The sequence below is a fragment of the Lepidothrix coronata genome, unplaced genomic scaffold (genome assembly GCF_001604755.1).
Source record: "Lepidothrix coronata isolate B3197 unplaced genomic scaffold, Lepidothrix_coronata-1.0 Scaffold101, whole genome shotgun sequence".
In the NCBI taxonomy this organism is placed as follows: domain Eukaryota; kingdom Metazoa; phylum Chordata; class Aves; order Passeriformes; family Pipridae; genus Lepidothrix; species Lepidothrix coronata.
This window is the reverse complement of record NW_016690281.1, coordinates 1,033,167-1,056,002: the sequence shown is the minus strand read 5'-3', so window position 1 is coordinate 1,056,002 and position 22,836 is coordinate 1,033,167. Positions and strand designations below refer to the sequence as shown.

At 62.4% G+C, this 22,836-nt stretch overlaps 4 protein-coding genes across 8 annotated transcripts in view; 1 reads left to right on the top strand and 3 right to left on the bottom strand.

Moving 5' to 3' along the window:
* The window catches only part of CASKIN1 (CASK interacting protein 1), a 30,090-nt gene extending 27,158 nt beyond the window's left edge, over positions 1-2,932 (bottom strand). Inside the window, exon 1 of the mRNA XM_017823213.1 lies at positions 2,822-2,932. Coding sequence (XP_017678702.1) covers positions 2,822-2,915 — 94 coding nt within the window. The 5' untranslated portion in view covers positions 2,916-2,932. The remainder of the gene's footprint in view (positions 1-2,821) is intronic.
* Positions 2,933-5,487: 2,555 nt separating this feature from the next.
* Positions 5,488-22,836, bottom strand: part of LOC108501359 (hexosaminidase D-like) — a 33,633-nt gene continuing 16,284 nt past the window's right edge. Inside the window, exons 2-17 of one of the 5 annotated variants that reach the window (XM_017823142.1) lie at positions 22,443-22,448; positions 13,081-13,089; positions 9,280-9,485; positions 8,992-9,088; positions 8,622-8,859; positions 8,405-8,514; positions 8,017-8,104; positions 7,772-7,936; positions 7,502-7,685; positions 7,209-7,280; positions 6,897-7,101; positions 6,715-6,797; positions 6,426-6,504; positions 6,134-6,235; positions 5,901-5,990; positions 5,488-5,795 (exon numbers count right to left, since the gene is read on the bottom strand). In XM_017823142.1, the coding sequence (XP_017678631.1) occupies positions 5,612-5,795; positions 5,901-5,990; positions 6,134-6,235; positions 6,426-6,504; positions 6,715-6,797; positions 6,897-7,101; positions 7,209-7,280; positions 7,502-7,685; positions 7,772-7,936; positions 8,017-8,104; positions 8,405-8,514; positions 8,622-8,859; positions 8,992-9,086 (1,695 nt within the window). In that variant the 5' untranslated portion in view covers positions 9,087-9,088; positions 9,280-9,485; positions 13,081-13,089; positions 22,443-22,448 and the 3' untranslated portion in view covers positions 5,488-5,611. Of the gene's footprint in view, positions 5,796-5,900; positions 5,991-6,133; positions 6,236-6,425; positions 6,505-6,714; positions 6,798-6,896; positions 7,102-7,208; positions 7,281-7,501; positions 7,686-7,771; positions 7,937-8,016; positions 8,105-8,404; positions 8,515-8,621; positions 8,860-8,991; positions 9,089-9,162; positions 9,175-9,279; positions 9,489-12,246; positions 12,290-13,080; positions 13,090-22,442; positions 22,449-22,836 lie in introns of those variants that run through there. The other 4 variants (XM_017823144.1, XM_017823141.1, XM_017823143.1 and 1 more) reach the window with 4 other exon arrangements.
* MLST8 (MTOR associated protein, LST8 homolog) lies at positions 13,256-17,795 on the top strand. Its single transcript, XM_017823154.1, has 8 exons — positions 13,256-13,514; positions 13,591-13,642; positions 13,731-13,893; positions 13,990-14,065; positions 15,824-15,976; positions 16,056-16,180; positions 16,658-16,821; positions 17,302-17,795. The coding sequence occupies exons 1-8, from the start codon at positions 13,386-13,388 to the stop codon at positions 17,418-17,420; spliced, it is 981 nt and encodes a 326-aa protein (XP_017678643.1). The 5' UTR covers positions 13,256-13,385; the 3' UTR covers positions 17,421-17,795.
* On the bottom strand, positions 17,902-20,426 carry BRICD5 (BRICHOS domain containing 5; the record flags this gene model as incomplete). The annotated part of the gene is made up of 5 exons (XM_017823155.1): positions 17,902-18,296; positions 18,771-18,924; positions 19,378-19,485; positions 19,675-19,827; positions 20,259-20,426. Coding segments are annotated over 5 exons (678 nt in total), but the record flags the coding sequence as incomplete, so codon positions are not given.

Genomic DNA, 22,836 nt, shown 5'->3' with positions numbered 1-22,836 from the left:
CTCCTTGGCCACATGAGGCTGCCACGTGTGGAAGTGCTTTACAAAGCCCCCCAGCCCAGTGGGAGGAGAAGTCAGGACAGAGGATCCAACCCTCGGCTTGAGGTCCCTCACACAGCCCTGGCAGCACCACACAGAAGCCATTTCCAAAGAGGATGAGCCGCTGGCAGCACCAGCCCCACGGGGAAGGAACCAGCTCGCTCCAACCCTCCATGGCCAAGGAGCTGTGGATCCCCTGCACAGCACAGCACAGCTCATCTCCCACTGCCCGAAGCCCTGGGTGCCCAGGACAGGGATGGCACAGCGGGCATGGGTGCTGCTGGAGACACCCCAGGGCCACATCCCATCCCATCCCATCTCATCCCATCCCACGGTTCTGGAGCCAAGGGGAAAACGCCAAGTCACTACAATTCTTCGAGGTAGCACCGGGAAGGAGGGGACAGGGAGGGAAACAGTTTGCTGCCAAATCCCTGCATCTGATTTGCGCAACTTTCAGACAACCTCATCAATTATGGATGCCCGGGAAGCAGGCGCGGTGCGCGCTGCGGCCGGCCCGGGCCCCGGCCCCGCACTCCACACACCACACCGGGCCCCATGTCGCCATGGCAACCCGCGCTAATTCACGCAAGGATTTTTAAAATCTCATTTATTAAACCCCACATGAATAGGATATTATCCAGATAACAGAGCTAAGTTACAAATCTTCCTGGTGCCGCACAGCGCGGGGAGCACCACAGCCATGTGTGGGACTGGAACTTGGAGGGGACATGGGGCCGCCACAGCAAGGGGGACAGCCCTGCTCAGTGCTGTCCCTCTCCTCGTACTGCTCCTCCAGCCTCACTGCCACGGTCAGAGGTGCTCATGCACCCCAGGCCGGGAGCACAGCACCTGTGACACACGTGTGGCACCCTCTGCCAGGCAAGAGAGCCGGGTCTAGGGGGAAATGGCACCAGAGCAGCCCAGTACTGGCACTGGAGGGCTCAGCAGAGCTGGAGATGGACAGCCCAGCCAGGGAATGGGGCAAGCATCCAGGCCTACAGTGGGAATCTGCCCAACACCAGGCTCAGCCTCACTGGGTGTCCCTTGTCCCTACCCTGCGATCCTGACGTGGGGAGCACCACTGGCCCCCCGTGGCCAATCCACCTGGCACCTGGAGGGCTCAGCAGTGGGAGATGCAGCAGAGCACTGGGAAGGAGAGGGATGCAGGAGGAGGTAGTGGCACTCTGGCACCTCTGGCTGTTGCCAGCAGGGACTGGAGAGGGGTGTGTGGGGGACAGTGCTGTGCACAGGCCAAGTGTTGTCCCCATCCCCACGTATCACTCCGAGAGGCCACTGCAGTGGCAGCACATGGAGCAGGTTAGAATGAAGGGGACTCTGAGCTGGAGGTTCTTCTTGTCCTGTACAGTCCCTCAGCAATGACAGCAATGATGGCACTGGGCCCTGGGGAACACCATGTCAGGCCTGCACAGCACCAGGACATGGGGGGATACCATGTTGGTCCTGCATGGCACAAGGAAACACACACTGGCCCCAAGTGGTACTATGGACATGGGGGATGCCACACCAGAGCAGGGACATGGGGGATGCCTGTCCAGCACCAGGGCACAGGGGACACCACGCTGGCCCTGCTTGGCCAGGAACACCCCTGCATGACCAGGGATGGGGGACACCACACCAGCCTTGCACAATTCCAGGAAAACAGCATTTGGGGAGCGCTTGGCCCTGGAGGGAGGGACACTGGGTGCAGCCATGAAGGGGCTGTGTGTCCAGCGACCCAATGCCACACGAGGTCCCTGTCCATACCCAGGGACAGTCCCCAGCCCCCCCAGTTCATCCCATGCACCAGGCCTGAAACCTGCGGCTGCATCAGCACCATGAATTATTCACTCCGGGGCGGAACGCCTCGACAGAGCAGTTATATCCTACAGCGAGTAGATACTCATGGAGCTACACACACGTAGAGCCGGAGACACACACGTACAGCCACACGCACGCCCCTGCAGCCTCACACCTGGCCACGCACACTCGGTGCACACGGGGAGCCGTGCACAGCCAGCCGCAGGGACGCACCGGGAGATACCCGCGGAACGACATCCAAACACCCCCACACCGAGAGGCACCAACAGCCCAGCCAAACACACAGATGCCAGGGTACACACCGCCACGCAAACACCCCACGCACCCAAACACAGCCGCACACGCACCCGCGGCAGCGCGGACACACGCAGAGGTGTGCGGGCGCTGAGCCCCGGGGCTCACACGCGCGGGCCGGGCACACTCGCTCCACGCACACGCAGATGTGCCTGGCGCCGCCCGGCCGCAGCCCCTGCCCAGGCCAAACATCCCGGGGGCACCGGGCCCGGCTCCTGGGGGTCGGGAGTTGGTCCCGGCCGCGGGGCAAGGGCAGCCCGACTGGGAACCGGCCGCACCGGGAGCTACCCCGGGACCGGCGGGGCGACCCTGTGCAGCGCCCAGCACCCGCGCAGCGCCCGGGGATGTTCCGAGCCCCGCCGGGATGCTCAGATCCCCCCCGGGCAGCCCTCTCCCCGCCCCTCCCGGGGCGCCACCGGGGGTCCCCGGCACATCCACGGCCCCCGCCCGCCTGCGACGCGCCGCAACCAGGGAAGGGCCGGGGATGCTCCGGGGCCGGAGATGCTCTGGGGCGGGCAGGGCGGCAACGCGGTCGGGCCCCGGGAGCAGCGCTGGGATGCGGCCCCGAGCCGCCGCGCCTGCTGTTGCGACGCCGGTGTCCGTGTGTGTCCCCCCCAGGGTCCCCCTCCCGCCGCCGCCCCCGGCCCGGCCCCGCCGCCGCCGCCGCACTCACTGGCTTTGCCGGGCTTGGGCCTCTGCAGCAGCTTCTGCACGGCCGCGATGTCCTCCGCCTTCACCGCCTGCACCAGCTCCTGGTCCTTGCCCATGGCTGCGCCGCGCCGGGGCTGCCGGCTGCGGGCTCACGGCCCGAGCATCCTCCGCGGCGCGGCGCGGCGAGGGGCGGGGGGCGGCTCGGGGCGACTCGGCACGGCTCGGCTCGGCACGGTGCGGCCCCCCCGCCCAGCCCGCCCGCTCCGGAGGCGGGGGCGGGGGCGGCGGCGGCGGCGGGCGCCCGGGGCGGGGCGCGGCGGGACGGGGGGGCCGCACCGGGAGGGCGGGGGGCAGCGCGGGAGGGGAGGAAGAGGAGGAGGAGGACGAGGAGGAGGAGGAGGAGGGGGCGGGGGCCTCCCGGTGCTGCGGGCGGAGCGCGGGATCCCCCTCCCCGGTGCCGGGGCCCGGGGGACGCCCCGGTGGGAGCCGCCGCCGCCGCCGCCGCGCAGCCGTGGCGTGTAACGAGCTGGCGGGTCTCGGCGGGCGGAGGGGAGGGGGAACACGGCTGCTCGGGGCCTCTTCCTCCTCGAGGAGGACCTGAGGAGGGTCCGGCAGACCCCCACCCGGGGCACCCCGTGCTCCCCAGTCCCGCTCCAGGGTGCCCTTTGCCGATCCCCGTCCCGCCTGGACATCTCAGGCACCGGCCGGCAGCCTGCGGTGCCGGTAACGGACCCGGGCAGGAGCAACTGTTCCATTTCTGTAAATAAAGCCCTCATTACCGCGTCATTTTCCACTTTTGTTGACACAGTGGCCGGTGACATTCGTCCCTTTCACTTTTAAGGCTGGAATGACAGAGACATTCCAGGTGTGGAGTGTTCCCGGAATGAGGACGCTGAGGAACGCGATGGGAAATAGGGCCAGTGATGGACAAGTCATTAATGTCCCCACAGTGCCCTCAGGGCAGAGCACGGTCATCGCCCACGCAAAATCAGCCCAAATTTCTCCCCTCCCGGACGAGTAACCGGATAAAAGCCTTGTGGAGTGCCGGCTCCAGCAAAGCGACGTTGAGGCAATTGAGCCAGAAGGCTGGTAGCCAGCTGGCCACCGCAGCGCTGGGCACTGATGGGTGCAGTGCACTGGTGTATGCGGTGCACGGCCGTGTGCGGTGCAGGGGGACGGGCGGCTGCAGCCCCGTGTGTGTGCCCGTGGCAGAGGGAAAGATGGAGGAGGGAACTAAGATCATTCCTGATGCCCGCTGCCCGCCTCGTGCTGGCCCATGCCCCTGAGCTGGAGCCCAAGGATGCCTCCACAGCCTCCAACTCCCTGTGCAGCCCTCAGCTCCCTCTGTAGCCCCTGGGTCCCTCCCAGTCCCCACCTCCAGGCTGACCCCGCCTCGGGATCGGCGGGGTCGTCTCCTCTCCCCACCCCCACTTTCCAATCCAGGACATTTGGGTTGCCAGCACGGAACGCCGTCTAATCTGCCCTCTAATCCCGCAGCCGGGCGGCCGCACGGGCCCTGAGCCGCCGCGGGGCTCCCCGGGCTGGGGGCTGGGGCCGGGGCTCCGCACGCGCTCGGGGGCCCCGCCGGGTCAGGGGCTTCCTTCACATCTGCCACCACCTGATAACAAACGAGGCTCCTCAACAAAGGTCCCTTTGTGCCCCACAGCTCCCTCCTGCTGGGCTCCCACACCCAGTCACCCAGCACAGGCACGGGACGGGGCAGCCCCTGCCCCGGTGGCCTCAGCGGGCACTGGGACCTCTGTGACCGGGACACGACGCGGGGCTCTCTGGGGCCAGTGGGGTGCACCAACGCTGTCCCTCCTCCCTGGCTGTGCCAGGCTTTGCAGGAGGAGCTCCAGCCTCGCGTTCCTGCGGCTCCCTCGGGCTCTTGCCAAGTCGGGTTGGTCTTTGCAGAGCAGAAGAATGTGCAGTGAAATGTCCCTGTTCCTGCCTTGCACACGCCGAGAGAAACCAGCGCCCGGAACGGGCAGAGCCGCAGGCACGGTGGGTTTGGGGTGGGCACCGCAGGGAACAGGCACGTGGAAACCCGACTGCCGAAACCCGGCAGCAGGAGGGCTCGTCCCACGCAGAGATCCCCACGCATCCCCCCCCCCAGCTGCCTTTCCGATGGGAAAGGAGTGCACTGAGGCCCCTGCCTGGGCGCAGGAGGCAGCAGGGGTCTGGGAACACATGGGGCCCTGGGCCCTGGATTAATGGAGAGGAGGGAAGAGATGAAGGCAGGGTTTGGAGGATGGCTTGGCTCAGGACACTCACCTCCCTCCCAACGACCAGGGATTCATGGTGGCTGAAAGCTGACACGGGGGTGGGGAGCGGGTGCTGGTGGGAGCCTGACAGGACCCCTGCACAGCCCCCTGTCACTGCCCCATCCCGAGTTCCAGCCCTCTCCCTGTGCCATGCAGCACCCAGCCCCAGCACCGAGCTGGATCCCGTCCTGCAGGGAGGGCATGGCCACCCTTGAGGCCAGCACGAGGTGTCCCCATGAGCTCTGTCACGCTCTGCCCTGAGGCTTGCCTACCCCTCCAGCTCCAGCAGAGACGGAGCAGGGGCCCAGGACAGACCTCAACCCTCCACACTGGCTCCAGCTCCCCCTCCCTGCATGGGGGCCACGACACAGAGCCATGGCCCCTCCAGCACCAGCAGCATCTATGAAAATACTTTATTGTGGAGCTGGGTGTGCAGGGCTCTGTACAGCGCGAGCGGTGGCAGCAGCGCCGTCACCAGCAAACAGACACACGGTGCTGGCCCCCGAAGACCAGCCAGGGGGGCAGTGAGAGCTGGGGGGCTGCAGCCCCTACGTGGCCTTGGGCCGGCCGTTGAGGCGGATGATGGCCCGGTAGTCCCGCACCAGGTCCCGCAGCTGGTCCAGGTAGGGGTTGACGTTCTCCTCCATCCACTCCTCCACCGTGTCTGGGAAGTAGACCCTCTCCAGCTGGGCACGCAGGTCACGGACGAAGCTCTCCCAGTCCTCATGGAGCCTGGTGGGGGGACAAGCAGGGGTCCAGCTCCCTTCTGTGAGCCTGGGACCCCTTCCAGCCCTGCAGAGGCACCCGGGGGGGCTCCCAGCCCCCAGCACCACATACTTCAGCACCTTGCTGCCGAAGCTCTCCATGTTGCGGGGGTTCCCAAAGTGGTGCTTCCGATGGTAGGGGCTGAACCAGCCCTTGATGGCACTGGGGAGGTACGAGGGAGTGGGGGGCACAGGGGCCAGGGATGGGGAGCTGCATGTCAGGCAGGTCCCCTCCCACGGAAAAACTCTCGTGCTCCAGCCCTGTGGCCCAAGCCACCAATCCCGCTGCCTCCCGCCGCCTGTTACCTCTCCTCCTCCAGAGCCTTCAGGATGCTCTCCCTCAGGTGGCCATTAACCTGCTCCACCATGTGGTAGATCTCCACACCAGGGAACGCTCCCCTGCCCTCGCTGGGGAAGGGGAGGCCAAGGTGAGAGCCCAGCATGTGGGATGCACTGGGATGGGTGAACCCCAGCACTCTGCGTGGCTGGAGGGTGCCCGTCCTCAGCCCAGAAAGGTCTGGTACTGGGGAATTTGGGTGACCAACTCCCTGGTCCCCTCCAGTGCATCCCTTCTGATGCAATTGGGGTGGTCACGCACCAGGTGCTCTGCTCCAGCTGCACACTCTCCAAGCCCAGCACATCCAGGACCTTCCTCTTTGCCTCTTCCGTGAAGCCCCCTGGGAAGGGTGAGGAGAGGGACAAAAAGGCTTGGGTCACCCCACAGTCAGGCTCACCCCTGGCTTCACCACACCCTCAAAACTGGAGAGACTGAAGCTCTTCCTCCCCTGCCTCCCACCTCCCCCCGTCCCCTTCCCGGCAGGCCAGGCTCTGGCAGGCAGTGGGAGGTGGGGGTGAGCCTGGCTGTGCCGGCAGGGCCGCTGGCTCACCGTTCACCAGGGTCTGCAGGCAGATGGCCAGCGAGGGGATGCCGACGGGCAGCAGCTCACAGAGCACCGAGTAGTGATCGTACCTGCAGGGTGGGGACAGCCACGCTGTCGCCTCCTGCACTGCTGCCAGCGTGGCTGTGTGGGCACCAGGGTGGCAGGGAGGGGGTTCTGGTGCCCCTCACCTCTGCCAGCCGGTGAGCACGATGCCCTGGAAGCGCAGCGGGGCCAGCCGTGGCAGGGCCTGCATCACCTTTAGCCAGCTCAGGTGGTTTTTCAGGTGGTAGCTCAGGGGGGTCCAGGTCTGCGCCGGCCCCGTGGTGCCCTTGAAGGCGCTGGCAAACCAAACTGCCTCGAAACCACTCTCTGCATACTTGGTGAGGAACGGCTCTGCAGCGGGACAGGCACGAGCCATCAGTGCCACTGCACCCAGGAGGCTGTGGGGAGCTGGGGGCAGATCCCCCCACCATCCCCAGGAGCCTGGCACGTCACCTTACCGATCTGCTCAGCCTCGAAGTCGGGTGCGTAGAACCACACCACGGGTGAGACATGCTTCGCTATCCCAGACTCTGCAGGGAGAGCAAGACGGGGACACTGGCACTGGTGCCAGCAGCAGGAGCATACCTGGGACTCCTCAGCCCGAGACCCACATTCCCACAGGGCTAGGCATGGGCTCCTGCCAGCACCAGGCATGACACGTGCCAGGGCAGCCACGTGAACAGGCACTGCCAAGACACAGGACAGACCTCGGCTGACACCTGAGACACCACTGCCGTCCCTGTCCCCTCACCCCGCAGGGCTCCCACGCTGATCTTCCTCAGCATGTCGTCCCACATGAGCACCCGCAGCCCCCAGTACTGCGCAGAGAGGAAGCCCAACACCTCCTTGATGTGCTTCAGGAACATGGTCCCCACATCGCCCTTGTTGCGGCTCATCCAGTTCTTGGAGTCCATCCCCTCCCCGAGATGGAAAACCTGGACTTGGGGGAAGGGGGATGCTCAGCACTCCTGGGAGCACCCCTGGGGCAAGGGCTGGGGTCCCTGCACAGCCCACTGCCCACCTCATCCGCGCCGATGTGGATCCAGGTGGAGCGTCTGTGCTTCTCGATCACCTGCGCCAAGATGCTCCTGAGCAGGGCCAGGGTGTTGGGGACGTGGGGGTTGAAGCTGTTGGGGAAGCGCTCGACCTCCCGCAGGTGCTGGTACTTCTCGTGCTTGAGGATGAACTGCGGGAAGGAGCCATCACGGGGGTTTCCAGGGGAACCCCCTGTGATTTGGGATGGGGAGCAGGACTGGGACCCCCTACCTCCACATGGCCAAAGGTCTGCACGAGGGGAACCACCTCCAGCTTGTGTTGCTCCGCCAGCTGCTGGATCCGCTCGATGTCCTCCTCGCTGGGAGGGCAGGGACAGGCTCACCGGGGGATGCCAGGGCAGAGGGCAGAGCTTGGGGAACTTACCCTCCTCCTCTGGCACCCTGCCCATATAGCCCCTGCCACCCCACACATGTGTGGACTTTACTGAGGGGCACAAATATTGTCCCAGCCGGGCAGGAAGCCGGTCTGCCGGCGGCGCAGCCTGGCACTCCGACCACGTTATCGCAGGCACGGGGCCAGGTGGGTCACACCCAGCCCTGGCACAGTGGGACCCACCGGGGCCGCCCTGCCGGGCAGCTGAGCACACAGCCCTGCTCACCTGTAAGCGTACGGGGACCTGAGGACTTCCAGCTCCCCCTTGAAGGGGAACATGTCCTCGTACTCGATGAGGATGCCGTTGGCTCCCAGCTGGGACAGGAAGGGGAACACCTGCAGGGTGGGCAGGGTGGGCTCAGCAGTGGGGACAGCATGGCAGGTTGAGCCCCCCCCAACACATCCCTCCTTGGCACCTTCTCCCTGCCACTGGGCATCCTCACCTGCTCCAGGTAGGAGACCCTGGGTGCAGCTCCCTTGAGGTCCAAGTGGACCAGCCTCATCTCGGTGGCACTGACATCCCTGGGGACCTGCTGCCCAGGCTCTTGCCTCAGGGCCGTTATCTTCACCTCAGGAAGCTCCAGAACCTGGCTCTGGGGGATGACATCTTGGACGATGTCACCTGTGTCCCCCCAGAACCCGCTGTCCTTGCTGACGTGCTTGTGCAGCTCCAGGGTAAAGCTGCAGGGAGTGGAGCAGGGATGGGGGTGACACAGGGCACCAGCTGTCCCCCAGCACCAGGCACCTACCTGGGCATGACCCAGAGGCTCCCCACAGACCCCCAAACACCCTGGGGTCCTGCTGTCACCTCACCTGTCACGGAAGAGGAACTTGATGCCGGCCAAGGCGATGAGGAGCAGCACGACAAGGCGCAGCAGGTTCAGGCGGTGGCTCCGCTGGAAGGCCATCTCTGGGGACACACACAGGGTCCAGCAGTGGCCAGAGGGACCCCAAGCACAGGTGACCCTGCACAGCCCCACGTACCGTGTCCTGCTCCTGACCAGGGTAGCACAAGACCCAGAGAAAGGTGACATGGGGGGAACCCCTCCAGCACCCTGGTCCCCATCAGGGACGTGCACAGCGGTGCCGTGTCCCTCCTACCTTGTGTGCCCCAGCGTGGGGCCAGCGGCTGGATCAGCCTCTCCCTCTGCCTGCAAGGGCGTGGCCAGTGCCAGAGCAAACAGAGCGGTGCTGCAGGGCAGGTCCTCCACGGGAATCCCCTCGGGCTGCTGGGTCACCCCCGAGACAGGGGCTGTGTCACAGGGCGGCAGGGTGGGGTGGCATCAGGGGGTGGGCACGGCACAGCCCTGCTGATGGAGGAGAGGTGATTGGGGACCACCCGGGCACATGCCAGCACTGGGCTGCTCCAAGGACAGCACCGGCACAGCCATGGGCACTGGTAGGGTGAGGGTGGCAGCCTGGACCCCCTTGGCACCCACAGGGGCCATGTGAGAAACCTTGGTGTGTCCAGTTAAAGCAGTGCTCGATCCCTGACAGGACACAGGACAGGCCGTGCAGGCTGCAGGGATGAGCTCATGTCACAGAGGTGTCACAATTAAGATGAATAAATTTCATTTGACATATTTGCTTTGTAAACTAATTTTGAGAACTCCTGAGACAAGGAGTTCAACTCAGATGAAAGTGAGCCCAAATCAAAGCAGCCTTCACAGAGCAGGAGGTGGCAGCTGCCCCATCCCTATCTCCCACAGCCACAGCTTGAGGGACAGCACAGAATTCCATATCCAATGGCACATGACCAGCCCCAATTCCCAGACTGCCTACAGTGTCCCACACAGGGGCACTGTGGCTGCAGCAGGAGATGCTCAGCCGGGCCAGACCCTGGTGAGTGCAGCGCTGGGGACACTGCAGTCACTGGGGCACCACTCCCGCCAGCCCCAGGAGCCACCAGCCTCTGCAGCCCCAACACAAACCCTGGAAAAACACCACAGCACCCCATGTCCTCTGCTCCCCCAGTCCCCTTGGGCTCCTCCTCACCCGCAGCCCCGTTCTCAGGTGACAAGGGACCCTCGGTGATGCCAGCTCCTACCCCAGGAGCCCAGAGCTGCCCTCCTGTGGGCAGCACATCTCCCAGGGCCCTGCAGCACAACAGGCAGGAGGCAGCACAGATTCTCCCGGGAGCCACACACAAGCATCATTTCCGCCCTTTCCCCCCCTCTTTTATTTTCCAGTTCTGCTGTATTTGTTGAGGCAGGGACGGGGCAGTGCATCCACCCCCAGCCCCTCGGGGGCAGGAGCCTGCTTTTGGGGAGCAGGCTGTTCCCTGCACTCCCTTCCCTGCAAGGACAAGGTACCTCATGGCACTGCACCTCCTGTGCTCCAGGGGATAAGTGTGGTACCCACTTCCTGCCCTGCCCAGGATGCTCCTGGCAGCTCCAGCACAGCCCAGCAGGGATGTGCCAGGCTGGGGACAGCTGCCAGCCTGGGGGTCACCCCAAGTGCACAGAAAAGCACAGAGGGGACACGGGAGGGGGGGGTCAGTGGCCCCGTGGCGCATGGCATGGGGAGCCCAGCACCCAGGAAGGCCATAAATATGCCAAGTGCTAATGGGGCTGTCATGGGAACACAGTGCCTGACCGGAACAGGGATAAATATTTAGACAGATGCTTTCAGCTCGCCAAGATTCGGCGTTTTTAATGTACGTTATGTTATTTAAATAGGGCAGGTTCCCAGGGTCTGCATTCCCAGGCAACCAGGGGGGTGGGATGGGTGCTGGCCAGAGTGGGGGGGCAGCACCAAGGGGTGATGGGGGCAGCCAGGATACCACATTCCTGTGCCATTGGGAGATTCCTTGGCAGCGAGGGCTCAGCTGATGGATGCTGCCCCTCTAACCCGACATCTTGCCACTAGCACCCGCTGTATTTATTAACGTCACATCTTCCGCTGCCAACGCTTTGGGGATGGCACTGGCACAGTCCCTGGGAGGCTCGGGAGAGCCCACGGCTCCTCACAACCGGCCAGTCTGACTCAACACCCTCATGGTGATGGGGTGAGGAGGGGCCAGACCCTCGCCCCCCTCCCTGCCTCCACACAGCCCACGTGGGTTTTGCTTCCAGCTCCCCAAATCCAGCCCAGCTCCCCACCTACCTGCCTGAGCCCCAAGCCCAGAGGAAGATGGAAGCAAACCCAAACCCGCACATGGACAGTGCCGGGCCATGGGGAGGATGGAGCCGAGTGCCCCGGGGTGGCAGGTGCCACTGCTGCCCGCTGGGTACCTGCAGGTGCCACTGCAGCCCACGGACCAGCAGTGAGGGGTTCGGGTGCCACTCAGCTGCCCAGCGCTCCAACGTTCCCACTGTTTCCATGCCAAACCCTCGCTCCCTCCGCACACACGACAGTGCGGCTGTGGGAGGAGTGACACTGCTCCGTGTACACTTGTGTGCACACACATGTGCACACACACGTGCACACACACATGTGCACACTCACACGTGTGCACACTCATACACGTGCACATGCTCAGGTGCTTCCAGAGCATTCCATGGTCAGCCTGGCCAAGGCCATTCTGTATTCCCAGCCTGTGCCACCCCACAGGATGAGCTGTCCCTCCCCAGAGGCCACGGCACTGCAGCCCCACAGCCCGGGGCTCCTGCGAGGAGAGGCTGTGAACTCCCCTTGGGGCTACAGCCCCTTGGCAGCAGGAGGGGCTGTTCCCCCAGTCCCCGGGCAGAGCTGGCCCCTGTCCCATCCCGCATCCCCCCAGGACACTGAGACACCTCCTGGGCCTTTCCACACCCCCCCACCCTCTGTGCTGTGGGGCACTACCTGCACCCTGCAAACCTGGCACACCCCACAATGCCCACACCAAGGGCATCCATTGGGCATTCCCGTGCCCTACGTTACCCTCCAAGCTCTGCTCGGCATCCCGGCAATCCCCACAGGCATCCCTGCAATCGCCCCGAGCATCCCTGCATCCCCCCGGCTATCCCTGCATCCTTCCCGAGCATCCCCGCATCCTCCCGTCACCGCTCCCCGCCGCGGCCACGGGCATCTCCGCATCCCCCCGGCCTCCCCGCGGCCCCGAGCATCCCGCGCTGTCCCGGTTCTTACCGGCAGGTGCGGGGCGGCCGCGGGCACCGCCGGGAGCGGGCGCGAGCACGGGCACGGGCACGGGCACGGGCACGGGCACGGGCACGGGCACGGGCACGGGCACGGGCACGGGCACGGCCGCCGCCGCCGCTCTTAAAGGGCCCTGTGCCCGCCGGTGCGGCAGGAGAGGAGGGGTGGCGGGGCCTCAGCAGCCGCCGCACCCAGCGGGGACCGTGCCCACGACCCCGCACGGGGGGACCACCGGCAGCGCGCGGAGCCGCCGCCCGCCCTGCCCGGGGCCGCACCGGCACAACGGGCGGCTCCGCTGTGTGCCCGCTGTGAGCCCGCTGTGTGCCCGCTGTGTGCCCGCTGTGAGCCCGCTGTGTGCCCGCTGTGTGCCCGCTGTGAGCCCGCTGTGTGCCCGCTGTGTGCCCCGTGCCCGGCTCCCATTGCCCGTCCGGGTGCCCGGTGCTTGGTGCCCGCTGTGTGTCCAGTGCCCGCCTCGCCCCGCGGTGCCCGGTGTGCTCTCCGTGTGTGCCTGGTGTGTGTCCCGTCTGTGCTCCGTGCCCATTGGGTACCCCGTGTGCAGTGTGTGCCCCATGCCCGGTGTGTCCCATGCCCAGTATATGTCCCACGCCCAGTGTGTACCCGGTTCCCGGTGTGTGTCCCATCTCCCGTATCCCACATCACATATCCCATATCCCATCCCCCACATCCCCTATCCCAAATCCCACCCCCCATATCCCCTATCCCACGCCCCATATCCCACATCCCGTTCCCTCTCCCCCATCACTGCGCCCCCTGGCGCGGGCTCGGGAAGCTGCCCTCCCCCCACCCCGTGCTCCGTGGTCTCACCTTACCCCCCTCCCTCCGCCCCGCCCATGGTATGTCCCACCGCCCCGCTCCCGCGCATGCGCACCCCGCCTGTGGCGGCCCGGGGCCTGCTCCGCGCGCATGCGCAGAGCCGGGAGCCGGGAGGGACCCGGGAGCACCGGGAGCACCGGGAAGGGGGAGCGGGGGCGGGCAGGGAAGGGAGCGGGGGGAGCTCCGCCGCTGTGAGAGACACCCCGCCGGTGTCAGCGACACCCTGCCGGTGTCAGCGCCGCGGCGGCACCGGGATCGCGAGTGCGGGGGGCCTGAGCGGGCCCCGCGGCGGCAGCATGAACGCGGCCCAGGGCACGGTGGGCAGCGACCCCGTCATCCTGGCCACGGCCGGCTACGACCACACCGTGCGGTTCTGGCAGGCGCACAGCGGCATCTGCACCCGCACGGTGCAGCACCAGGACTCCGTATCCTTCCCGGGGCTCGGGGCGCCGCGGGGCGGGCCCGGCTGATGCTCCGTACCGACCTTAACGGCGCCCGCAGCAGGTGAACGCCCTGGAGATCACCCCGGACCGGAGCATGATCGCAGCCGCAGGTGAGCACGCCCGTCCCGCCGGGCACGCCGGGCACACCGGGCACACCGGGCACGGGGACGGCGCCCACGCCCTGCCCGGTGCTTGCAGGGTACCAGCACATCCGCATGTACGACCTCAACTCCAACAACCCCAACCCCGTCATCAACTACGACGGCGTGAGCAAGAACATCACGTCGGTGGGGTTCCACGAGGACGGGCGCTGGATGTACACGGGCGGCGAGGACTGCATGGCCCGCATCTGGGACCTCAGGTGGGCACGGGGGGCTCCCCTCCTCCAGCAGTGTCCTGGGGCTGCGGAGCTGATCCCAGGCTCCCAAACATGCCCCTTCCTCACTGGCTGTTGCAGGTCCCGGAACCTCCAGTGCCAGCGCATTTTCCAGGTGAACGCTCCCATCAACTGTGTCTGCCTGCACCCCAACCAGGTGAGCAAACTGGCTTCTTCTGTGGGCTCCCAGCACACTGAATCCTGTGGAAGGGATCTTCAAGTTCACCTTGTTCCAACTCCCTGCCATGGACACGTTCTGCTATCCCAGGTTGCTCAAGCCCCGTCCTGCCTGGCCTCGGACACTTCCAAGGATGGGGCAGCCACAGCTCCTCTGGACAAGTTGTTATGTGGCTCCTCTGGGTAAATCTGAGGGGCTGCAGAGTTGTATCTCAGCAGAAGATTTTGGGAGGGTGGCTGGGGTGGGTGACCTTCCTGGTGGCACAGACCCATGGGCTCTTGGTGGAACTGCAGGACGGGCAGCAGCCTCCTTCCCACCCCCCATCTGCCCCCTGCCTGGCCAAGCTGCTGGTGCCAGGAGCTTTGGGTGGCACTGCTGGCAAGAAAAAACATCTCAGGGCCCACAGCCACGATTCCCATCAGGTTTGGTTGAGATCCACCAGTGGGTTCAGCAGCTGTTGCTGAGCAGAAGGAGGGCTGGGGCTTGGAATGAGACTGAAGGGAATGTGGTGCATTAGCAGGGAAATCAATAGGGATCATTGCAGTGCTTATGACTCTGCTGGGCTGCAGGGTTGTGGGTTTGCCTGCAGACAGGGCAGCACAGACCTTTGTAAAATGCTGAGTAATGGAAGTGTTCCTTTGCATTTCATTTGGCAAAGGTTTAATTTTGCAAATCGGGAATTTCAGACCAGATTTGAGATCAGTTATTTGGACCAGACTTTACCCAAATGCTCCTGTAGTGTCAGTGCTGTGAAAATACATTATTGTAAAAAAAAGTATTGCTGCACATAGGTCTCAGATGGGAAATAATCACTGACCAAAATGCTGCTGAGGTGCAGAGTGTTGGTTTGTGAGCAGAACGTGGTTAATTAGTCCAAAGGTGGCAGCATTTCTTCAGATAGGTCCATGGCTCTGCAATTCCCTCTGCAGAGATGCTGCTCCAGTTATCCCAGATTCCTCATGGCCTGGGTAAATCGTGATGGCTTTAGGAATTGCACTTTACACCTGCTAAGAGGGGCTGAGGATTAAGGTGCCCAGAAAAGGCTTCTGTGCAGTCAGGTAAATATATCAGTGGTGTTTGTCTTCCTCAGAACAAGGCTGTGCTCCCAGGCCCAGGATTAGCTGTGCCTGATGACCTGATCTCCTCTAGGGATTCTGCTGGAGTTGTGGGCAGTGCAGGGCCATCGATAAAGCCCTGCCTGAGTGGAGGGATGCCAGCATTGTCTTCTGCTCTGAGCGTGGGATCAGAGCCAGGACTCTGCCCTTCAGCTGGCTCTTGTCCTTCCCCTGAGAAGGCGTGAGAGAGAGAAAAAAGCCACTCCAGGTTGTGTTTTTCAGGTATCTGTGCGCTCTTGAGTGCTTCAGTTGTTCACTGGCCAACCTGCATCTAAATGCTTCCTCTCAGATGTGCTGAAAATCACTTGGCTCCTGTAGATTTTGTTTGGAGCTGTAGGTGTGCAACAGCTCTGGAATTCAGGCAGCTGCTCTGTGCTCTGGGCTTTAGAAAATTAACAAACACTTCTGGGAGGAGAAACAGCCTTTTGCAGAGTGTAACAGGAGTCAGGACTTGGCTTGCTCTCCGTGCAGCCACTGTGTGGAACAGCCCTGTGCTGGGGAAAAAGGAGGCAGAACAGGACCCCGATGCTTCAAAGCAGAGCAGGACTCCCCGTGGTGCTGCACGGGCACGATCAGGGTGTCAGCTCGGGGCTGCTGCTCACGGGGGGCTGTTCCCTTGCAGGCAGAGCTGATCGTGGGTGACCAGAGCGGTGCCATCCACATCTGGGACCTGAAGACCGACCACAACGAGCAGCTCATCCCGGAGCCCGAGGTGTCGGTGAATTCTGTGCACATCGACCCCGACGCCAGCTACATGGCGGCTGTGAACAGCTCGGTGAGCTGGGGGGCCGAGGGGCGGGACGGGGAGATCCGGGCTGGCTTTGGGGGGCACAGATCCCACTGTCTCTCCACAGGGAAACTGCTACGTGTGGAACCTGACGGGCGGCATCGGCGAGGAGGTGACGCAGCTGATCCCCAAGACCAAGATCCCGGCGCACAATCGCTACGCCCTGCAGTGCAAGTTCAGCCCCGACTCCACGTGAGTGTGGGCAGCCCTCTCCTCCCTCCCATGGGAAACATGGGCCTTCCTGGGCAGGCAGAGCCCAGCTGTGCCCCCAGCTGTGCCCCCAGCTGTGGCTGATGCTGGCTCCACGCTGCAGGGCCCCAGGGAGGAGGCAGGGGATGTGTCACCACGGGGTTGCTCTCAGTCGTGTCCCACTCGTGCTCCGTGAGCTCAGCAAGGTTTGCAGCCACGAGCTGTTCCTGCAGCTGGGATCCCACTGCTGATCTCCAGGAGCAGAGTGTGGGCTCCTTCCTGGAGTCTGTTCAGCTGAAATCTCATAAATCAGACAATACAGGTGTAAGGAGATGTGAGACAATACAGGTGTAAGGAGATGTGAGTGAGTGCAGTGAAGGCAGGTCTCCAGGCCATCACTGGCCAGGCCCATGGTGACCAGAGGCCTGTAGGTACACAGTGTGACTGACAAGGTCACCCTCACATGGCTCCTCCTTGCAGGCTCTTGGCTACCTGTTCTGCAGATCAGACTTGCAAGATCTGGAGGACTTCAAACTTCTCTCTGATGACAGAGCTGAGCATTAAGAGCAACAACCCCGGGGAGACATCTCGGGGCTGGATGTGGGACTGTGCCTTCTCCGGGGACTCCCAGTACATCGTCACAGGTGAGGCACCTGGGCCGTGCCAGGGCCCTGCACCAGCACAGGGCCAGCCAGTTCCTGTGGCTGGGACATTGCCAGACCTGGGCATGGGCATGGCTGGGGTGGGAGCACCCAGGCTCACCCCCCAGCACGTTCTGCTGAACTCCCTGGAGCATTCTGCCTGTGCTGCAAGAGACACCTGTTTAAACCAGAGAGGGGGGCTCCAGGTTGCAGTTGGTCTCACCTGGGATCAGTGCTGCTCTCAGTGTGCAGCGTGGCTGTCCCTTCAAAACAAACCTGTGGTGATTTCCACAGTCACTGCTCTTTATTAAAATCCCATTTAATACAGAAATGCACTGAGCTGCTCTGCCTTGCTGCTCATCACCAGCCCTAAGGATGGTGGTGAGTAAAGCAAGAGGAAACTATTTCTAATAATAATAGTAAAAGAAGAAGTTTAAAATGTAATGATATACATCCCACTCCTTTTTTCACTCTTTGTTTCAGCCTCCTCTGATAACCTGGCCAGACTGTGGTGTGTGGAGACAGGAGAGATCAAGAGGGAGTACAGTGGCCACCAGAAAGCCGTGGTCTGCCTTGCCTTCAACGACAGCGTGTTGGGATAACAGGCACGTGTGGGAAGGAGAGGAGCTCTGTGTTTCCCCTTGCCTTGCAGTGACAAGGACCCTCTCCAGAGCCAGGACATGCACTGTGCCTGTCCCCTCCCTGATGGAGAGGGCTTGGGCTCTGGCAGAAGCAGCTGCAGCTGCCTGGGGTGAGACCAGGCTTCAGCTCTGAGCAGGACATTGCTGAAATGTGTGTGGCCTCTAAGGGAGGGAATGGGACAGGGAGACACGATCCCACTGCAGGGAGACAGGTACAGTTGAGCTGGAGGAATCCCTGTGGCATCAGCTGCTGACAGCTTGGTATGTTCTTGTACCCCAAAGTCGGAGAAAAATAAAAATGAGACTTTCTAAGGAATGGAAGAGGCTGAGCAAAGAGGAAAGGCAGCTCTTGTCTTGGTTTGCAATCCCTTTATTCAAAGTGTTTCACAAAGTGACTTGGAGAGCTGCTCTCCTAAAGCCAACCACCCCGACAAATGTAACCACCTTGTGCTGAGCAGGGCATGGAGCCCCAGAACACCAGCTACTCCCTGGGATTCCTCTAGGCCTGGGGCTCCTAATTGCTATGGACATGGCAGCCCTGGGGCAGAGCTGCAGGGACTGTCTGTGCTGACAGTGCTGAGCAGAGGCCTCTTGTTTCTCTAAACCCTCCTGAGGTGCAGCATGAAATCAGCAGGAGGCTCTGGGGATGGTGTGGGTGTTACCTTCCTTGTGGAAATCAGAGGCTTTTCAGGAATCCAGTTCAAGTATGTAGGGCAGCAAGAGGGTGTCCACAGCTCAGCACTTACTCAGGGAGGTAATAGAAGCAGATAGAGACACAGATGTTGCTTGGAAAGCAGATGTCAATGCACAGGTAGATCAGCCGCTGCCTCCCAGGACCTGCCAACAAGGAAGGACAGGAGCGGGTGAGAGGAATGCTTGGATGCTGCAGCTGCGACTCCCTGGGGAGTCAAGCAAGTGGAAAGCCTCAGGGAACGACCTTCCTCATTAGAGCTGGAGCAAGACAGAGCAGACTGACAGCTCGGCAGGCTGCTTGTGGTGAGGATGAAGGTGACAAGGATGAAGGCAGCAGTGTCCCAGGGGACAGCTCTGTGCTGGCTGTGCTGTGCAGTCAGGCTGTGCTGCCCGGGGTGGGGGCTCGGAGCCCATCCCAGCCAGGGCAGGGTGTGGGTACGAGCCAGCACAGGGGGATGGTGAACAATGGTTTGATTTTGCACTAGAGGTCACCTGTCCCTGTCCTGGGCCTTGGCAGCCTGTCCTGGGATGCATCAGCTTTTGTGCAGCAGAGCCTGATCCTCTTAGAGGTGCGAGAAAAGCTTGTGCTTCCCCTGCCAAGGGGACTGTCCCACTTACCCTGCCCTCTGCGGACCCAGAAGATGGACGTGTGCTCACACAGGCTCTGCACAGCCTCCCCCAGGCCCTTGGGCTCCACCTGCTCCCCCGGCAGGATGCCCAGGAACTCCCGGTAGTACTTGGTCTGGTTGTTGTGACGGAGCAGCTGCTCGGCCTGAAAGAAACATCCCTGTTAAATCCTCCCAAGGCACTTTGTCCATCCAGCTCCACAGACCTGCTCTGCCCTCCAGGGCACCCTGGCAGTGGTCTGTACCCTGGCAGCCGGGCAGGTTTCTCCTGCCAACTGCCCTGTCCCACAGGAGTGGGGATATGGATAAGCCTGGGAGCTGCTGCTGCTCTGAGCTTACCCAGAGCCCAACCTGGCGGGCACAGCCCTGCTCCTGTGCCAGCCCCCCTGGCAGGAATTGCAGAGAACAGGGGGCTGACACTGCTCCCCTTGGCTGGGAGAGCCCCTGCCCTCCTCCAGCCACGCCTGGGGTGCTGGTGTGGGGATCACCCCTGCAAATCCACACAGGAGAGGGCCTTCAGTGAGCCAGGATCCTGATCAAAGGCCAGTCCATCCCCCATCCCCACAGCTGCCCCTGCCATGGCCACAGCAGCTGCTCACCCTCTGCTCAGACATGTTGAGAGCTGCCTGCAGGGTTTGCAGGTCCCAGGGGTCCATCCTCCTCAGGTAGCACGTGCTCTGCTCCATGGGCTTGTAGCACACGTAGCCCTGCCAGACAGACAGACAGCCCTCAGAGCAGGCAGGACATTCCTCCTCTCCCCTGCATTGTCTTTCCTGACTAAAGGTGCAGAGAAAGGCACCAAGCAGGAGCTGGTGGGTGTTCTTGCTGGCCCACGCCTCCTGCTCCCACTCCAGCAGCCTGGGCTGCTCTGCTCCCCCCCCAGCCCAGGCACTCACGTTCCTGCTGTCATACAGCACCACGGCGCTGAGGTTGCTCTGCGAAGTGACATAGTAGGTGACAGTGTTCCTGGACTTGTCCACCAAGGCTGTCTGATTCCTCAGAGGGTCCTGCTGGCCCTGCAGTGTCAGTCGGACGAGCTGGGACCCAGCCTGGGCACAAGGAGCAGAAAGGCAGCACCCACCAGCAGCTGCTCGTGCACAGCATCTCCCACCAACATCCCCCCCCGGGCCCTGTGCTGGTCCCTGCTGCTTGCCTGGAGGATTTAGGAACAGAGAGAAGGAAGCTCTGACCCACAGGAAGGATGATCTGTGACAGCCTGCTCTCCATCATGCAGGGCTGGGGAGAGGCACCACTGCCCCTCATGCCAAAGGCACCAGGGGCTGGAGGACAGGGCCAGGGGACTCCCAGCCACTGCCACAGCCCTGCCTGCAGCCTGCTGGCACCTTCCTGCCTCCTCCAGGATAGGATCCAGCCAAAACCAGCCCTGATCTCACCCCGCTCATCCCTCCTGGGAACTGCTTCCCACACAGCCCAGGGCCGTGGGCAGGAGGAGCTTCCTGCCTGGATCAGGATCCCTTACCTGGGCAGAGCTGGGGGACAAGCTGAGAACCCCCACGACACTGATGCCAAGAACTGCAAAAAATATCAAGGCAATGGACAGGGTGATCCAGAAGGTCCTGGAGGGAGCTGGGAATCGTGCTGTGGCCCTCCTGTCCTGGGAACCGGGCAAAGGAAGGAGGAACAGGAGTTAAAATTGACCCTTCTGCCAATTCTTCATCATCAAACATGCTTCCTGCTCATGACACAAATCCTTGTGCAAACTGGTTGCAGTGCAGAACAGCCAAACCATCACAGCACCTGGAATAATGGAGCTTTCATCCCACAGTGCTGGAATTCCAGATTCCACATCCCAGTAACCAGCACTGCCACAGCCAGAGAAGCTGCAACGCCCCTAGGGCAGGGCTGGAGTGGCAGCTTTCCACACACAGGGAACCACAAATTAAATTATTTTGGTTTACAGCAGAAGTCCCAGAGGAGCCATCAGCACTGGAATCAGACCCCATGTGGAATGATCCTGCTTCCATGCCCCTCCCTGTGTTTGGTCGTGTTGAATTTTCTTGCTAAGTTGTTCTCCATGAGACCAAGCAAAAGAGCTCAGCAGTCCTGTGACGCTTCCATTGGCTCTATTAATTTACTTTAATTCTTATGTTAAAGCAATTAAATTTAACTTCATGGTACATAACAGGATTTTTACAAAGCAGAAAATGTGCTTTCAATAATCTCAAACACAAGCCACACTTAAAAAAATTAACATGTTTCTCAGTTCTCTGAAGGACAGAGAAATTCAATCCATGCCCAGGGTTAGATGTGCTCCAACTGCACAAGCTCATCCAGCTTTGGGGCAGTTACAGATCTTGATTGGAAATAGAGAACTTCCAGATTATTCCCCCAGAAAAGCAGTGAGTTAAAACTGCACATATCTGAAATCCTATTGATTCCAACAGAGCAGAACCCCAGCCCTGCAGTAACTGGCAGGTTTTCAATAGCTAATGGAATTCCCTCAGGCGGGAAAGGTGCAAATAGAGCAATCCAGCAGCTCCCAGCCCTTGGCAGGTCATGGCTCACACACATCCCCGAGTGTCAGACCAGGCTTCCTTGGCACCTCTGACCTGTTACCCAACAGGTTTAACCCCTGTAAGTCCAGGCGCTTCCAACCTATCCAGCTGACAGCCTCACAGGAGCTGAACTGGGGGTGCTGGGGAATGAACAAAACCTTACCAGGATCCAGAGGAATGGTGGGATCTCAGCCACTTCAGAGCAGAATCAGGCAAGCACAGAGCAGGGGCTCTGTCTGTGATAGAATCATGGAATCCTGGAATGATTTGGGTTGGAAGGAACCTTAAAGCCCACCAGTTCCACCCCATTGCCATGGGCAGGGACACCTTCCACTAGCCCAGGTTGCTCCAAGCCCTGTCCAGCCTGGCCTTGGACACTTCCAGGGATGGGGCAGCCACAGCTTCTCTGGGCAACCTGTGCCAGGGCCTCCCCACCCTCACAGGGAAGAGTTTCTTCCCAATATCCCATCTAAGCCTGCCCTCTGGCAGTGGGAAGCCATTCCCCCTTGTCCTGTCACACCCTTGTCCAAAGTCAAGTCCCAGAGGAAGGACAGAGCCAGCCTTTGCCTGGGATTTGCCAGGAACAGGGATACTCACTGCAGGGGCAGCAGGGCTGGCGCTGTCCCCACCCTCCATCCTCCTCTTCAGGCAAGGACCTGGCTGCTGCTGCCGCTCTGCCTCCTGCCCACACGCAGACTGGGCATGATCCCGGCTCCAGGCACACCTGGGAAACCTGAACGTGCATCCCCCACACATAAATACCCGTCCCTCGCAGCCAAAGGGCCCCGCGGGAGCCGCAGGTGTGCCCGGCGTGGAGCCCAGCGCTGCTGTCAGTGCCCGGCGCGGCCCTTCCGCTGCCCCTGCGGGACCACAATCGGGGGCTTTGTGCGGCCCCGGGGCTGGCGGGGCCCGGGGGGGCTCATTGAGGGATCGGATGGCAGGGGACAGGGGCAGCCTGCCCTTGGCAGCGGCTGCTTCCACGTTTCAGCAGCACTTTGTGCTCTGCCGAGCGCCGATGCTGCTGCCCCGCACAGACACCCCCGCTCAGAGCCCGGGCAGGGCCCTGGCACAATGTCACCCTCACCGCCCGCGCTGCCACCCGTGTCCTGCCCTGGGAAACACCCCAGGGAGCAGCATTCCCAGATCACCAGATCCTGCGCAGTCCAGGAGCCCTCAGAGCGTTTGAGACCTGCCAGCCAGACACAACCGAGGTGTGGAGGCAAGGAAAAGCTCCGAATTCCTTCAGGTGGTGTCTACCCAGGGAAAGTGCAGCTTTGGGACATTCTCCTACCAAGCACGACCCAGGGCTGACCAAACTGGCTGAAAGAGAGCCCACAACAAAGCTGGAGAGGGACTTTGGACAAGGGCCTGGAGCAACAGGATAGGGCATAATGGCTTCCCACTGCCAGAGGACAGGGTTAGATGGGATATTGGAAAGAAACTCTTCCCTGTGAAGGTGGTGAGGCCCTGGCACAGGTTGCCCAGAGAAGCTGTGGATGCCTCTGGATCCCTGGAAGTGTCCAAGGCCAGGCTGGACAGGGC

Coding starts and splice junctions, on each gene's coding strand:
- MLST8 (XM_017823154.1), top strand. CDS start 13,386: ATGAACGCGGCCCAGGGCACGGTGGGCAGCGACCCCGTCATCCTGGCC. Junction 13,515..13,590: donor CGGTGCAGCACCAGGACTCC/GTATCCTTCCCG, acceptor CGGCGCCCGCAG/CAGGTGAACGCCCTGGAGAT. Junction 16,822..17,301: donor CTCCCAGTACATCGTCACAG/GTGAGGCACCTG, acceptor TCTTTGTTTCAG/CCTCCTCTGATAACCTGGCC.